Consider the following 16,521-nt stretch of genomic DNA (forward strand, 5'->3'; position numbering starts at 1 on the left):
TTATCATCAAGGTGGGAGCGTGGCAGCATCCAGGCAGGTATGGTACAGGCAGATCTGAGAGTTCTGTCTTCATCTGAAGGCTGCTAGCAGAATACTGACTTCCAGACAGTTAGGATGAGGGTCCTAAAGCCCACATCCACAGTGACACACTTCCTCCAATGAGGCCATACCTACTGCAACAAGGCCACACCCACTAATAGCGCCACTCAGCGGGTCCTGTGCTTGCCTGACAAGCACTAAGTCTTAGGTTCAGTCCCCCGCTAGTCATTAGTCCAGCAGGACTGTGAGGAGAGCCCTTCAACCTTATCTCTCAGTTCCTCCCCCCGCCCCTTTATGTTTAACGCTGGCCCTAAAATGGACCAGACCACCCAGAGAGCTATGCTGAGGGGAATGCAGCTCCTGGTACCCCTGAGCATGCTCACCACTGTCCTCCACGGGGAAAATGAGTGTAGACCTCAGGACTGACTGACAAGGGGAACTTATTTGCCCTTTTTTCTTTTGCTTTTTTTTTTTTATTGTTGGTACCATGTGTACACAGGGTACACAGTCTCACTGTGTAGCCCTGGCTGGCCTAGAACTCATTATGTAGACCAGGCTAGCCTCAAACTCTCAGAATTGCCTGCCTCTGCTTCCAGGTGTTGGGATTGAAGTCCTGTGCTACCATGCCTGCCCTCTGTGTGTGTAGCTGCATGTACATATGTGTACAAGTCCACATGCACTCCCATGAGCTTGTCCAAGCACGCACATGTAAAGGACTTCTGCTACCTTCCCCTGCCTCTGTCTGCTTTATTTTTGAGATAGGGTTCCTCACTGAACTCTGAGCTTGCTGTATAAGCTAGGTCGGCTGCTGCAAGCCCTGGGGATCCACCCATTTCTGAATCCCCCTAGTGCTAGGGTTTCATGGGAGTCCTGAGGATGTGAAATCAGGTCCTCATGCCCCCGTGATGGGCACCCTACCCACTCTGCCATCTCCCCAGCCCAGCCATCGGCCTTTGACTCATCTCTGAACAAAGTCCCTCATGCTGTCTCCTGGCTGTGTAGTGATTCGGGAATCCTTACTACATGACTTAATACAGGGTTAATACAGCCTGCCGTGGATTTTCTCACTCCTTGAGCAAGGACTGTTTCTAGCTACAGCATCGCCACACAAAGTGCTTTCTAAGCAGAATCTTTAGATGGATGAATGGAACAGGAGACATGAACTCTTATTAATGATTAATTTCTATCTCTTTCTTCCGATGTTCTGGTATCCAAAGAGTCACTATGGTATGATTTTTGGATCTAGTTTAAGAGCAGAGATATCAAAATTCCTGTGGCTTGGAGGAACTCATTTAAAGTGGGGAGGATGGGGCTGTCAAGATAATAAGAGTTCAGGCCATTCTCATTGAATGGGAAAGGGCAGCTGTCTGCTGGGTATGCATCTTTGAATGAAACGACAGATGGTTTTGATGGTCAGACTAGAAGCCGTGTCTCAGGCATCGATTATGTTGGAGAAAGAAGAGTAGGAGGTAAAATGTGTGTGGATATTTGCTTATTTTCTGAAACATTAATTACCCAGATAGAATGTTATGATTTTTTTTTTTTTTTTTTTTTTTTTTTGGTTTTTCGAGACAGGGTTTCTCTGTATAGCCCTGGCTGTCCTGGAACTCACTTCATAGACCAGGCTGGCCTCGAACTCAGAACTATCTGCCTGCCTCTGCCTCCAGAGTGCTGGGATTAAAGGCGTGCGCCACCACGCCCGGCTCAGAATGTTATGGGTTTGCTAAGCAGTAAACTAGTGCCAATAAAAAGTTATTAAACAGAATCAGGCGTGGTGGCGCACACCTTTAATCCCAGCACTTGAGAGGGAGAGGCAGATGGATCTCTGAGTTCAAGCCAGCCTGGTCTACAGTGTAAATTCTGGGTCAACTAGGACTACACAAAGAAACCCTGTCCTGAAAAAAGAAAAGAAAAAGAAAAAAAAGAATTTTACAGGTGAATGTCTAAGAGGTTAATGGTTTTTTTTTTTTTTTTTTTTTTTTTTTTTTTTTTCTTTTTTTTAAGGTTAATGGTTTTTTTCTCTCCTCTTCCCCACTGTTTTATAGTTTAAAGAAGTCCCAGAAGGCCCTATACCTCCATCTACACCCAAATTTGCATATGGAAAAGTTGTTCTGAGAAAGGTAAGACAGGATACAGTGTTGGTAGTGTAGCACAGTGGGTAGAGCTTACCTGGTATGAGCGGTTGGTCTATCCTCAGCACCATATAAACCAGGCATGCTGGCACACACCTGTAACCCCAGCAATCAGGAGGATCAGAAGTTCAAGGTCATCCTTAACTACATAGTGAGTTAGAAGCTTGCCTGGGCTACATAAAACCCTGTCTCAAAAAGAAATAAAAAGTCATATCCTCACTGAGATGGGAAGACACAGTGAATGGGGGGTGTCATCGGTCGGCCGGAGGCTTGCTCTCTTCCCTGAATGTGTTTTCTGAGAGCCAGGTGGAAGAGTTGGCATTTCTAGGGGTATGGGGAGATGGAAGAGAGGATGCTCGTGCAAGCTGGCAGGATGCAGGGCGTGGTGCTCATGGGACACTCTGTTCATTTTAGTTCGGTTCTTGGTTTTGAAAGGCAGTGCTTCGGATGGCCCTGGAATGATATCCTACTTCATAATTCTCTCCAGTCAGGCTTTCTCCCATCATTTGCTCCTTTATTATTATTATTTTCTTTATTATACTTATTTCTTGGCTTGGGAGACATGCATCCTGTGGTGCTCAGATGGAGGCCGGTGAAGAGCATGAAGGAGTGGGTACCTCTTTCTACTGTGCATCTGGGGACTGGAACTCAGGTCATCAGGAATGGTGACAAGCACCCTTATCCACTGAACCCTCTTTGACAGTCCCATCCACCCCCCTTTTATTTATGAGTTCCTTCAAGCCACAGGAATTTTGATATCTCTGTTCTTAAATTAGATCCAAAAGCCATATCCTAGTGACTTTTTAGATACCGGAACACCAGAGGAAAAAGATAGAAATTAATCATTTAATAAGAGTTCAGGTAATTTTATTCTGGGGAAGAAAGGAGAGAGTTACTTAATGGTTTACAAAACTGGTTTGTTTTGACTGTTTGGGTCACTGGTTTTCCCCTAGCTTCATCCTTTACTCCTACGTGCATTCATTCACCAGAAAAGAAAAAAAGAGAGAGAGAGAAGAAAACATGAATAGTCACTTATTTCTTAAGAATCTTAAAGTTCTAAAATAGCAGCATAAGCTTTTATCTTTAAGGCAAACACCAAACACCATAGCATAGTTTTCCATTCATAACCTTGAGCTTCTGGTTGGCTGGCTGAGCTGCCGTAATAGTTTCCATTGTAGTGTCAGATCCTGTGCCACATTCTACAAAGACCGTGGTCTGTGATAGAAATCTCTTCTTAGATTGATCACACTTGAATCTCACTTGGAAAGGGGCACATGTTCATCTCTGTAGCGACTTAAGACAAATGGTCGCTTGGTTCTAAAACAGTCAAAAGAGTCCTTTCACGTGGTATAAATAGCTGCAAATGTTTAAAACAACAGTACCAAAATTGAAAAACATGAAGAAGTACAGCTTAGCGCTATAAAGGAAATCAGCAAATTGGCGTGGTAGCTCATGCCGATAATCCTATCTGTGGGGGCTAAAGCAGGAGGATTGCTGTCAAACTCAAAGCCAGCCTTTACTCCGTGGTGAGTCCGAGGCTAGCCTGGGCTTTAGAGAAAGACTCTGTCTCCAGAGGAAAGGTGTGGGGGAAAGCAGAGGTGGTTGTAATCCCAGCACTTGAGAGGGGAGGCTCGAGGATGAGATGTTAAGGGTCATCTTGGCTACGTAAAGAGTTCTAGCCTGGGCTACAGGAGACACTCACTGTCTCATAAACTCGGCACAGAGAGCTGGGGGGGGGGATTGGCGCACAACTTTTTTCCATTTATGTAAGACATAGTATATAATAAAGTTTTATTTAAAATTGTATGTGTTTGTGTATGCACTCGCACACTTGTGGAGCTCAGAGGGCAACTTTCAGAAGCTGTGACACAGGCTCAGAACACGTGCCACATAAGCTTAGGAGGCAGTGGAGCAACCGTGACACAGGGCTGTGATGGGGTTCTGGCAGATCTAATCTTAGATTGATTTGCCTCTACCTACTGTCTTTGCTTCAGAGCTCTTCCTCACTTGAAAACATGTTGTGATGCTTCGAAGAGGCCTCCTGTCTCAGCTGCTGTCTGTTTTGAGGCCTTTCTTAGAGAGCTCTGAGCTGTCTTTCTGAATGGGTGCACTTGAAACTCTCTTTAAGATTATCATCGTTTACCTTTTTATCAAGAGTTAGGAGCAGGGCCTGGAGAGATGGCTCAGCAGTAAGAGCACTGACTGCTCTGTTTTTTATTTTTATTTTTATTTTAAATTTTGTTATGCTTTGTTTGAGACAGAGTTTCTCTGTATAGTTCTGTGCATCCTGGATCTCGATGTGTAGACCAGGCTAGTCTCAAAATCACAGACCGTATGCCTGCCTTCCAAGTGCTGGGATTAAAGTTGCGTGCCACCTGGCTTCAACTGATCTTCGGAGGATCCAGGTTTGATTCCTAGCAACCACATGGCAGCTCGAAAGCATCCGTGACTCCAGTTCCAGGTTCTGAGGCCCTCTTCTTCCCCCCTTGGGCACTGTACGCACATGGTACACAGACTTACGTGCAAACACCCAAACACGTAAAATAAAGAACAGGTTTAGGACGTGGTTGGCCTTTAATCCCAGCACTTGAAGGTCAAGGCAGGTGGATCTCTGTGAGTTCAAGGCCAGCTTGATCTACATAGCAAGTCCCAGGCCAGCCAGGACTACACAGTAAGACCCTGTCTTCAAATAAAATAAAACAAAATAAAAAGTTACAAGCAAGGCCTGCGGCTAGCCGCTCAGTGGTAGAGAACTTACGTACCTAGTTTGTGTGGAACCCTGGCCTCGTACCGGGGCACATGGTGGCACATGCCTTTAATTCCAACACTTGAGAAGCAGGTCAGTCTTTGTGAATTCGAGACTCGTGGGTGTATAGAATGAGTTTCAGGATGGCTGGGGCTGTCACATAGAGAAACCCTGTCTTGAAAAAAGGAAGGAAGGAAGGAAGGAAGGAAGGAAGGAAGGAAGGAAGGAAGGAAGGAAAGAAAGAAGGAACCAAGCCTGGGTTCAATCCGCAGGCCTGCCTGGCCTGCAGAAAGCCCTGGGTTTGAACCCCAACAGTACATAGGGTGTGTGTGGTTGAACACTCGGGTAACCATAGCATTTGGAGGATCAGAAGAACAAGGTCATCCTTGGCCACATAGCAAGCTTGAGGCTTGCCTGGACACATGAGGCCCTGTCTCAGAAAGAAGGGGAGAGAGGGAGGGAGGGAGAAAGGGTGAAAGAGAGACAGACAGACAGACAGACAGACAGGGGGATGGGGAGAAAACGGGGAGTGGGTAAGATCAAAGGGGATTGTGAAGCAAATGGAACTTGGACAGTTGAGACGTCTCTCAATGTCTTTGTTAAGTCAGACTAATATAAACTCCCCTCCCACCCGCCACTGGTGACAGGACACTGAGTCTGGGTCTTGCTTCTTTTCAGTTCAAGACGGTGGCTGAAGCTCTGGGTATCCTGTGTCCCAATGGGCCGGTGAAAAGCCTCTACCCCCTGACATTCACTCAGGTAAAACAGGTAGGTCTGTCCCCATGGGGAATGCTCTGTCCTTCTGTTCCTGGCAACACAGGTGTGGCTTACGGCTTCCTGGGTACCGTTATTTAATGGTGGCTGGGAGTAGAGCTCAGTTGGTGAGGTGCTTGTCTGTCGTGAGCAAAGGCCCAGGTTCAATCCCCAGCACCTCATAAGCCAGGCATGGTGACAAGCCTGGAGAATTAGCAGGTGGAGGTTGGAGGCTCAGAAACTCAAGGTCATTCTCAGATGTATTCGAGGCCAACCTGGGCTACATGAGATCCTGTCTCAAAAAAAAAAAAAAAAAAAGTCAGTTGTCAGTTTAAGTTTTCCTTCTTAGAGGCTCTGTTTCCTGCTTTGGGAAGGACATTGGTTTGCTCTGTGCTTACGTGCGTGCTTCATTTCCTGGCACTTCACTTTCTTGTCTCGTTAGACGTTTCTTGCTCGAAGCTTTTTATTTCACAGGATTTTACCCTCTACCCGGTTCATCCACTTCATCAGTTAGCAGCTGCTTTTCCTGCTTTGGGCATGTATGTTGTGCACTGCTTTTTCCCCAGAAAACAGGGCCGAGATCCCAAGTGTGACAAAGGAACCAAGAGACCCGTGGCATCCCGGTGACACCATCCCATGCCACACGGGGACTCAGGAGGACATGTCACCTCTGCTGTGTCCACACAAAAGGCATTCTGCTGACTCTAGTGAGGGAGGACTGGTCTAGGAACAATCTGAACTCTTCAGAAACTATTGCTGCCAGTTTGGCTGTGGAGGCCACAAGTATGAATCTGGCATGTGGGAGGCCAAGGCGAGAGGCTGGAGAACTGGAGGCCAGCCTGGGCTACATAGTAAGCTCCAGTCTTGTCTTAGAAAAACAAACATGCGAAAATCCCATACAAAAATTCCAGTGAGATCATGAACTGGAGATGAGATCTTTTTTTGTTTTGTTTTTTGGGTTTTTTTGTTTTTTCGAGACAGGGTTTCTCTGTGTATCCTTGGCTGTCCTGGAACTCACTCTGTAGACCAGGCTGGCCTTGAACTCAGAAATCGGCCTGCCTCTGCCTCCCGAGTGCTGGGATTAAAGGCGTGCACCACCACGCCCGGCGAGACAAGATTTGAAAAGAGTTTAATTGGCTAGAGAGATGGCTCAATAGTTAAGAGCGCTGGCTGCTTTTCTGAAGAACCTGGGTTCAGCTCCCTGCACCCACAGGGCAGCTCACGATTGCCTGGAACTCTAGTACCAGGCTATCCAAAGCTTCTGGCCGCTGTGGACACCTACATTCATGTGCACTCACCCAACCATGTACACACACACACACACACACACACACACACACACACACACACGTGCCTCACACACATGCCTGGCATGGCATGAAGCCCTGAGCTTAATCCCCAAAATTACTTACAACCAGACATGGTTATATGAAGCCTCGTCACTTGGGAGGTGTAGGTGGGAGAATAAAAAATTCAAGATTATCCTTAGTTATGTAGTAGAGTTGAGGGCAACCTGGGCTACCTGAGTCTGTCTTAAAAATCAATAAATATTACTCCTGATTTGGTGGCAGAACCCCCCCCTCCCAACTCTCTCTCTTTCCTCTTTGCTTTAAAAAGAGTTTCAGGTTGAGTCATGTTTTGTACTTTAGAGCAGATTTAGCCCAAGAACCTGGAAAATGTTTTACTGAGCAGAACTCAGTGTTTGTCTTGTGTTCAGGGCTTTTCCTGGCTTAAAAAAATTTTTTTTATGTGTATGAGTGCTTTGCCTGCTTGTGTGTATGTGTACTTTGCATGCCTGGTTCCTACAGAAGCCTAAAGAGCTTCAGATGCCCTGGAACCGGAGTTACAGATGGTTCTGAACTCAGGTCTTCTGCAAGAGCAGCAATTGCCCTTAATGGTGGGCGGAGCCATCTCTCCAGACCCCTTTTAAAAAAAAAAAACCTATTGTTATCTTTATTTATTTTGTTGATGTGTATATGTGTGTACGCCACAGCACACATACAAAGGTTAGAGGACAACCTGTGAGAATGGGCTCTCTCCTTCCATCCTGTGGGTCCCGGATATTGAACTCAGGTCGTCAGGCTTTGTAGCAAGCACCTTTACCCACTGAGCCATCTCACCAACTCTTGATTTGGTTTTGTTTTGTTTTGTTTTGTTTTGTTTGATACCAGGGACCCCTAACCTGTAGGTATGATTTCCCTGGGTCCCTCTGGGCAGTAACTTAACTCTTGTTTTCCCGGTGTGGCAAAGTGCTCCCTCATGTTTGAATAGTTCCGCCAAGACCTAACAAGTCAGCCTGGGTTTGGCTGTGGGTGGAGGAAGCGTTTCGTTCCCTTTAGCTTTCAGAACGTTGCTTTCAGCCAGATCAAGGTCAGCCAAGCTCTCAGCAGCCGAACCGTGAGGGTCATGCTTATTTCTCATGTTCTTCTCTCACCAGTATTTTGGGTATGTGCTGTACCGAACAACGCTTCCTCAAGATTGCAGTAACTCGACACCCATTTTCTCTTCACCCTTAAATGGTGTCCGTGATCGGGCTTACGTCTCTGTGGACGGGGTAAGCATTCTCTTTGAACTCCACATCTAAGCCTTGACAGTGGGGTGGAGGGTCTTCTACACTTAATAACGTGACACCTGGAGTCCCTGGGCAGTATGGCTTGCTCGCTGCTACGGCCCACAAGCTGCGGGCTCAGGGCTGTTCTGACACACACACTCTAGAAAACTCTGGGTCTCATGAGTCTTAAGGCCAACGCTACCCCGACTGAGCTTAGCATGTCACCCAGGCCTTCTCTGCTCTTTAGGGACAGCATCCACGTCAGCTTGGCACCTGTCACTGTACAAAATGTGCTGAACTTATTGTCTTCCCCTAAATGAAACATTAGAGTCACAAGGGCTGCTCATGACAGTTGTAACTAAAGTATACCAAGGGCTTCACGTCATAGTAAAATGCAGATGTATTTTTAAACACTCTTTCCAATATCTGGTGTGATGACCCATGCCTGTAATCCCAGCTGTCAGAAGGTTGAGGCGAGAGAATTGCAAGATTCAGACCAGCCTATCTACATGATGAAATCCAGGCTTTATCAAAACAACAAAAAAAGGCAGACCTGAGAGTCAGAGCCCATGAGAGGGCTCAGCAGGTTGTGCTTGCCATGAGCCCTGTGGTTGAGTTTGATCCCTGGGACTGACGTGATACGAAGCAGAGCTGACCTCCGACACCTGCTCATGTGCCTCGGCCCTTGGGTGTGCACACACAGTAAACTGAATAATTCGAAAGGGATCTGTGGCCATTTGCTCCTCACTGGGACAGTTGTGGGAAAAGCTCATGAGAAGATTTTCCTGACCAAGCACGTTGTCTCAGAAAAGTGTTAGCCTTGGAGGATTTTTTGGTTTTGGTTTGGTCTTTGAAACAGGATTTCATGCAGCCCAGGTTGGCCTCAGACACGTTTGGTATCCAGTGTCAGCCTTGAACTCCTGGTTTCGACTCTGCCTCCCGAGTGCTGGGATTACAGCTGCGTGCAGCCACACTCAGGGTAGCTTAAATCAAAATATTTTCATTCTAGGCTGGGAAGATAGCTTGCCTTGCAGGCATAAGGACCTGAGATCACATCACCAGCCCCCATGTAGAGAACAAAGAAACAAGGGGCTGGAGAGATGGCTCACTGGTTAAGGGCTGTTCTTCCAGAGGACCTGAGTTCAACTTCCACCACCTACATGGCAGCTCCCAGCTGTCTGAAACTCTAGTCTAGAAGCTCCTGGCACTCCTGGTCTCTAAGCACCAGGCACAGACATAGGACACAGCCATACATGCAGGTGAAACACTCATAAAATACATGAAAGAATAATAAGAAAAAAAATCCACGTGTGACAGGGTGCAGCTGTAATCTCAGTGCTGGGGAGGCAGGGACAGGAGGACCCTTTGAGAGCCTGGCCTGCCAGCCGAGCCTCCTCCGAAAGTCCCAAGTGGGCCAGAGATCTCATCTCAGAAAGGAAGATGGACCTAATCCTGTCCCAGTGGTCTCTACACACACATGCATACTTTTAACCAGCAGATTTAATTTCAGTGGGGACAAGCCCCTAGACACTGTGTCTACCATCACCCAGCCTTCCTTAGTTGTGTCCTGGGGACTTATGGTGAGTGTAGCCAGTCTAAAAAATAACCTTTTAAAACGTTAAAAATAGGGTTGGGGATTGAGCTCTGTAACAGAGCCCTGGGTTCTGGCCTCAACTTGGGGTGGGTGTGGTGGTGTGAATGAATGAATGAATGAATGAATGAATGAATGAATGAATGAATGGTTAGCAATGTCTTGTTGAGAAAATACCTGTTGTTTTCCCTCGCTATGTTACATAATCTCTGTGGCTGATGTACCCTAGCAATTGAGGCGAGCTGACTCCACCTATCTCTTGATTTTATCTGTTACCTGATTTTATCTGTTCTCTCCACGTGTTTAAAGGCTGTTTCCTTGCACCTAACTGTGCCAAGGTGTGGAGCTGTGAGGGGGTGCAGTAATCCTCACAGAGACACTAGAATGTCTTGTCTGTCTTGCTCCTTTAAAAACAGAAGTGTAGGGGCCACACCTGTAAGCTGGCCACGTGGGATGTGAGGCAGGAGAATTAGAAGTTCCAGGGAGGCCCTCATGGTAGAAGGAAAAACTGACTTTCCTCAAGTTGTCCTCTCCATATACACCATGGCGCTCTCTCTCTCTCTCTCTCTCTCTCTCTCTCTCTCTCTCTCTCTCTCTCAATTTTTTATTTTCTTCATTTACATTTTAAAGCCTATCCCGAAAGAGTCCCCTATACCCTCCCCCACTTCTCTCTTTCTCTCAACAATGTAATATAGCAAGGCAGTGGTGGTGCACACCTTTAATCCCAGCACTTGGGAGGCAGAGGCAGGTGAATTTCTGAGTTCGAGGCCAGCCTGGTCTACAAAGTGAGTTCCAGGACAGTCAGGGCTATACAAAGAAACCCTGTCTCAACAAAACAAAACAACAATGTAATATATACTACATATATATATATATATACTAATGTTTTATATATATATATGTATATGTGTGTGTATATATGTGTGTGTGTATATATGATGTATGAGTATATATATATATACACACACCATATATATACACACACACATATATATCAAGCAGTAAAATGCCTGAGCCAAGCATGTTGGTCCATACTTGTAATCTTAGCATTTATGAGGTGGAATCAGGAAGGTTTCAAGTTCAAGGCCATCCTGGGCTGCATCACAGGACCTTGTTCCTAGAAAGGAGCCTCAGTCATTATAGCATATTCCCAGCAGAAGAGTGGCCCCTGAGCTGTGTACAGCTATCCCGATGACATTTGGGGACAGGAAAGGGGACAGATGAGCTGTGCACGCTGCTCTTTTTCTCTGATCTCACCCTCCATTCAGCCTCGGCTTTAATTCACAGGTCCCCCAAGGAATCCTTGACCGAAACCTTATGACAACTCTGAACATCCAGGGGAAGGCTGGAGCCACGCTGGACATTCTGGTGGAGAACATGGGGCGTGTGAACTATGGCACATTCATCCATGACTCCAAGGTAGGACACTCATAGGAGGGATGGGCCTGCGCCCAGAACTCTCACACATCTGTCTCTGCTTCCCGCTTCCATTTATACAGAAAAAAAAAACTTTACTTTCTATTTCTACCAAGGAATGCAGTTGTGTGTGTGTGTGTGTGTGTGTGTGTGTGTGTGTGTGTGTGTGTGTGTTTGACACAAGGTCTTCCTGTGCAGCCCTAGCTGTCCTAGAATTCCCTATGTAGACCCGGCAGGCTGGCCTCAAACTCAGAGATCCACCTGCCTCTTGTGTTCCAGGTGCTTTGATTAAAGGCATGCACCACCATATTAAATCTAAATCTTAACTTTTTAAATCTGTTTATTCTCCTTGTTGTTGTTGTTGTTGTTGTTGTTTAAGGCAAAGTCTCAAGTAGTCTAGGCTAGCCTTGAACTCACCATGACTTTGAATTTTCGATCCTTGTGCCTCCACCTCCCAGGGGCTGGGATCACAAATGTCTGCCACCAGCCTGTTTATGCAGTGCTGGAAATTGAATCCAGGGCCTCTTGTACCCTGCCAGCAGAGTCACATTCTCCAGCCCTTAAGTACTGATAAATACTTATATATGCTGTATATATTATATAATATATATCAATAATTATGTATATATATCAATAAATATATTGATACATATCAATAGTTAAGTTAAGACGGGGGATGTGTGTGTGTATGTATGTATGTATGTATGTATGTATGTATGTATGTATTAATTCTGACCAGTCACCAAAGACCAGCTGTCACACATCACAACCTCTCCTTTCAAGGCCTGCACACTTGGCTCAGCCTAAGGAGTAAAGCCCTGCTTCGTTTTGCAGCCTAGAAGATGACTTTCTCTGAGGGGCTCTTTTCCTCCCCTGCCCACGAGAACCTCGAGCTTTGCAAACAGAACACTTCCCTTGTACTTGAGCTCAGTCATCCTGTGGGGAGAAACGGAAGCCACTCCACTGTGCCCTTCCTCTGCTTTGAAAACCCACCCAGCTCGTCTGGGGCTCTCCCTTCCCCTGGTACCTGAGGCATGTGGTGGGTTCTGCTGCACAGGCTTGGACCGGTGGCCTGCAACAAAGCTGTGTTATAGAAAGCCCCTTGGCTGCCATCCTGCCATGGCCGTAGTCTGTCCAGTTCCAGTGGGGTGCTCTAACCAGTATTTCTAGATCATTAAGAAACTTCACCTTGTTAATCTGGGTTTTTGTTTTGTTTAACATGTTTAAGAAAGAAAAAAAAAAAAAAACTCATAAGCCCAGGCCGGGCTGAGGCTCACTGTGCAGGCAGACGGGGAGGTCTTTGAACTCCCGAGCTTCCTGCCTGGACCTTCCAAGTGCTGGGCTTACAGGCATGTTCCACCACACCCAGGTCATGTGGTGCTGGGGCGCAAATGAGGGCACAGGCGAGTCCTGCCTGCTGAGCTGAATCCCCAACCTGGAAACTTTTTTTGCTTTTGTTTTTTGAGACGGGTCTCACTTTGTAGCCAAGGCTGGTCTAGAACTCACCACAGTCCAGATTCTGAGTTTACAGGGCCAACCTCCACACCCACCCAGCTCAAGAAACATTTGTTTTGGTTCTGTCCTGTCCCCAAGGTGCTTCCCTGGATAGAGTGCACAAGGTACTCCAAGCCTCGAATCGTGGTCCCGCTTCTATTTTTTTTTAACATGTATGTTTGTGTATTCATATGTAAGTATATGTGTATTTGTGTATGTACGGGCATGCATGTGTGTTCGAGCACACATGCACATGCCTGCCTATGAGTATAAAGGGCCAGTGTTGACAACTGACTTCTCCCTCAAGCCTTCTATCGAGGCAGGGTCCCAAGTGAGCCTGGAGCTCTCTGGTCACCTAGTGAAGGTAGCCAGCTTGCCCTGGGGAATTCTCCGTCCCTCCTCTTGTGTACTGGGATCACAGGCCGGGCTGTCATGCCCACCCAGCATTGATGTGGGAGCTGGGGATTCAAGCTTCAGGTCTCACTCTTACGTAGCAAGCCCTTTACCCACTGATCCGTTTCCCCAGGCCCCTTCATGATCCTCTTATGGGCAGCAGAGAAGCCATTGTGACACACTGCTTACACTTGCCTCCGTGTAAACGTATTTTCCCATCCTTGTGTTCCGGCTGTAGTCACTGACCTTCTTGGCTGACTGCGGTTGGTTACATTGACTCCCAGGGTGAGTAGAATCCTGTGGTGTAGTCTCTAGGTCCAGGCACTTCATACTGACCGGATCAGTAAACAGACAGTTGAGACTTGGTATCAGAGAATGTCTTTTAAAAATTCGAGACTCACTGAGCAGGAAAGCTCCTTACATAGAAAATAAAGAATCGGTGAGGCATGGGCATATGCGCACACGCGTGTGCACACACACACACACATGCATGCGTGCGCACACACACACACACACACACACGCGCACGTCTGTAATCCCTGCCCCTGTGAGGTCTGGGCTACATAGCCCAAGTTCCTTCTCTCAGCAAGCAAACAAAAAAGCCATAGTGAGAAGTTAGCTGAGCTGCCAGAGGCGTGCACCTACAGTCCAATGCTTGAGAGGCGGAAGCAGGAAGATTTTAGAGCTCTAGGCTAGCCTCGGCTACATAGTGAGTTCCAAGATCGTGTGGAACACACGGGTCCTTGTCTCAGTAACAACAGAAAGAAGTTAGATACATCCCAATCATAAGTTTCTGTGTGATGACTGTCGTCAGGGCTGCCTCAGCCCCTGGCCCCTGCAGGTCAAATAGGAGAACTCAACTAATCCTGGTGTCCATTGTCATCTCATCCTTCCCTTAGAGCCTTTACTCGGTCCCACAGACGTCCTCACGCATGGTTCTCACAGCTGGGCAGACGCTCGGCCACTCTGTGTCAAGGCTTGCTCCTTGGTTGGTGTGAGGGGCAGAGGCAAATTCTGAAGTTGGGGGGTGGGGGTTTCAAGCTAGAGCGCTCCCTCAGAGGCACCCGCTTCCGGTAGCCCGGACACTAGGGTGATGTGTGGTGATTTGTGGGGAAGCTGGAGCATAGGGCCGTGTACCTCGTTCCAGAGTTGCCGCTGTGGGAATTGTTAGGGTCAGGCAGATCCAGCTGCCTGAAAAGTAGAACCAGACAGGGGACCCTGAAAAGCAGAAAGATTTACCCGTGTGGCCACTCGAGGAGGAGGAATAAGTGAGTCCTGTAACCCCCCATCTTACTCCACCCCACCCCAGTCCATCCCCGGGATCCTGACATGGGGTCCAGGTTTACATGGAAGGCTAGAGAAGTTCTAGCAGTTCTGATAAAGCTGTGTCCCAGCTCCAGTCTCTCAGCCGGTGCTCTGAGGATGTCAGCACTCAGTGCCATGTCTTCCTGCGAGACAAGCTCGCAGGCTGGCTCCGGATGATACCAGGCCTTGCCTGGCCTTTCTTTTTCCTAGCATGAGATTTCTAGGAAAATTCCAGGTCCCTAGGTTCCATTGTCTCAACAGTCTGCCAGCCAAAGGGAGGGGGGGCATAAGTGTCTCTTTAGAATGTCTTCATTCTGGGCTGGAGGGGCGGCTCCGGGTTTAGCACACTTGTAGAGGATCCAAGCTTAGATGCAAAGACCCACATGGGGCAGCTCATAACTTCCTGTAGCTCCAGCTTCAGGTCATCTCATGCCAAAGGTGCTCTCTTGGCATGGTACCCACATGCGTGTACACACAGACCACACACCACGCACACATACACACATATACACACACTCACACATATCACACACACCACACACACACACACCATGCAAGATCACATGCCACAAATAAAAACAATTTTTTAAAAACTTAAATAAAGAGCCAGGTGGCAGTGGTACACTTAAATAAAGAGCCAGGTGGCAGCGGCACACTCCTTGAATCCCAGTACTTGGGAGGCAGAGGCAGGCGGATCTCTGTTGGTTTGAGACCAGTGTAGTCTACAGAACGAGTTCCAGGACAACCAGAACTACACAGAGAAATTCTGTCTTGAAAAAAACCAAGACAGACAGGCAGACAGATGGAATTTCTTCATGACTTCCAGGACAGTAGATGGGACTGAGCCTCCAGCCGGACCTGGGTCCCCTGCTGTCCACACAGCAGAGTCTCATTTCCTGCTGTGTCTTCCAGGAGGTCCGTGACTCCCAGGAGTCCCTGCTTCCCCTCTGGCTCATGGGTCTTTGCTTCCCTTTTCCAGGGTTTGATTTCCAACATGACTCTCAACGCCACTGTCCTCACCAACTGGACGGTCTTCCCACTGGACACTGAGGCCATGGTACGCAGTCGTCTCGGGGGCCGAGAGGCCAGTGATAAGGGTCACCTTGATGGACAGTCGACCTCCAATTCTTCGGATCTCATACTCCCCACCTTTTACGTGGGCAACTTCTCCATCCCCTCGGGCATCCCAGACCTGCCGCAGGACACCTTCATCCAGTTTCCTGGGTGGGCCAAGGTAGGCGTCGCCATGAAAAGCCTTTGGGTTCAAGCCTCAAGCATTTGGTTCTCAGTACTGAGAAGGAATCAGAAGGCTGCTAGGAAGATGCTGTGTGATATGGGGAGGGTTTCCTACTGGGTCACTCATGTAGGAACAAGACTGTGGCAGATCTTCAGGGACCCATTGTCCAGCTTGGAGGTCTCCTCTGCCTCCTTTTCCTTGACAACTTTCTTCAGTGAATGGCAGCTCACTTGGCTTCATCCAGGAAGCACTAGGGCCTATTTATTCATTTTTTATTACATTTATTTGTGTGTGTGTGTGTGTGTGTGTGTGTGTGTTTTCATGTACCTGCCAAGGCAAACATGGAGGTCAGAGCCATGAGAATCAGCTTTCTTCCTCCACCATGTGGGTCCTGGGGATCGAACTTGGGTCATTCAGCTTGTTAGCAAGCACCCTCAGCCATAGAGTCATCCCCCATCTCCAGGGCCTCTGAACATGCTGCTTATGAAGGGAACAACTTTTTGTCTGCATAGGATTTCATGTAGCCCAGGCTAGCCTTGAATTTGCTAGGTAGCCAGGAATGACCTTGAACTTCTGGTGCTTCTGATTCTGCTTCAGGTACACGCCATCAAGCCTAACGTTAAAATGTTTATTTATTTTTCTTCCTTTCTTTCTTCTTCTTTTTTTTTTTTTTTTTTTTAGTGTAAAGATTTATTGTGGGGGGGGAGGGGATGGGACCCCAGAAATTGGGCTACAAGGCTATGAGGGCAGAGGAAGAGGAGAGGGGAGAGAGAAGGACAGAAAGAGCGGAAAGGAAGAGAGAAAGAGAGGAGGTCGGCCAGGAACACATGGGAAGAGAGAGAGAGAGAGAGAGAGAGAGAGAGA

At 47.5% G+C, this 16,521-nt stretch overlaps 1 protein-coding gene across 1 annotated transcript in view; it reads left to right on the plus strand.

Annotated features, from left to right (window-relative positions):
• The window catches only part of Glb1 (galactosidase beta 1), a 73,323-nt gene that overhangs the window by 45,956 nt on the left and 10,846 nt on the right, over window positions 1-16,521 (plus strand). Inside the window, exons 11-15 of the mRNA XM_021206293.1 lie at window positions 2,085-2,159; window positions 5,596-5,685; window positions 8,108-8,224; window positions 11,100-11,231; window positions 15,400-15,654. Coding sequence (XP_021061952.1) covers window positions 2,085-2,159; window positions 5,596-5,685; window positions 8,108-8,224; window positions 11,100-11,231; window positions 15,400-15,654 — 669 coding nt within the window. The remainder of the gene's footprint in view (window positions 1-2,084; window positions 2,160-5,595; window positions 5,686-8,107; window positions 8,225-11,099; window positions 11,232-15,399; window positions 15,655-16,521) is intronic.

This window comes from Mus pahari, chromosome 10, assembly GCF_900095145.1.
Source record: "Mus pahari chromosome 10, PAHARI_EIJ_v1.1, whole genome shotgun sequence".
NCBI lineage: Eukaryota > Metazoa > Chordata > Mammalia > Rodentia > Muridae > Mus > Mus pahari.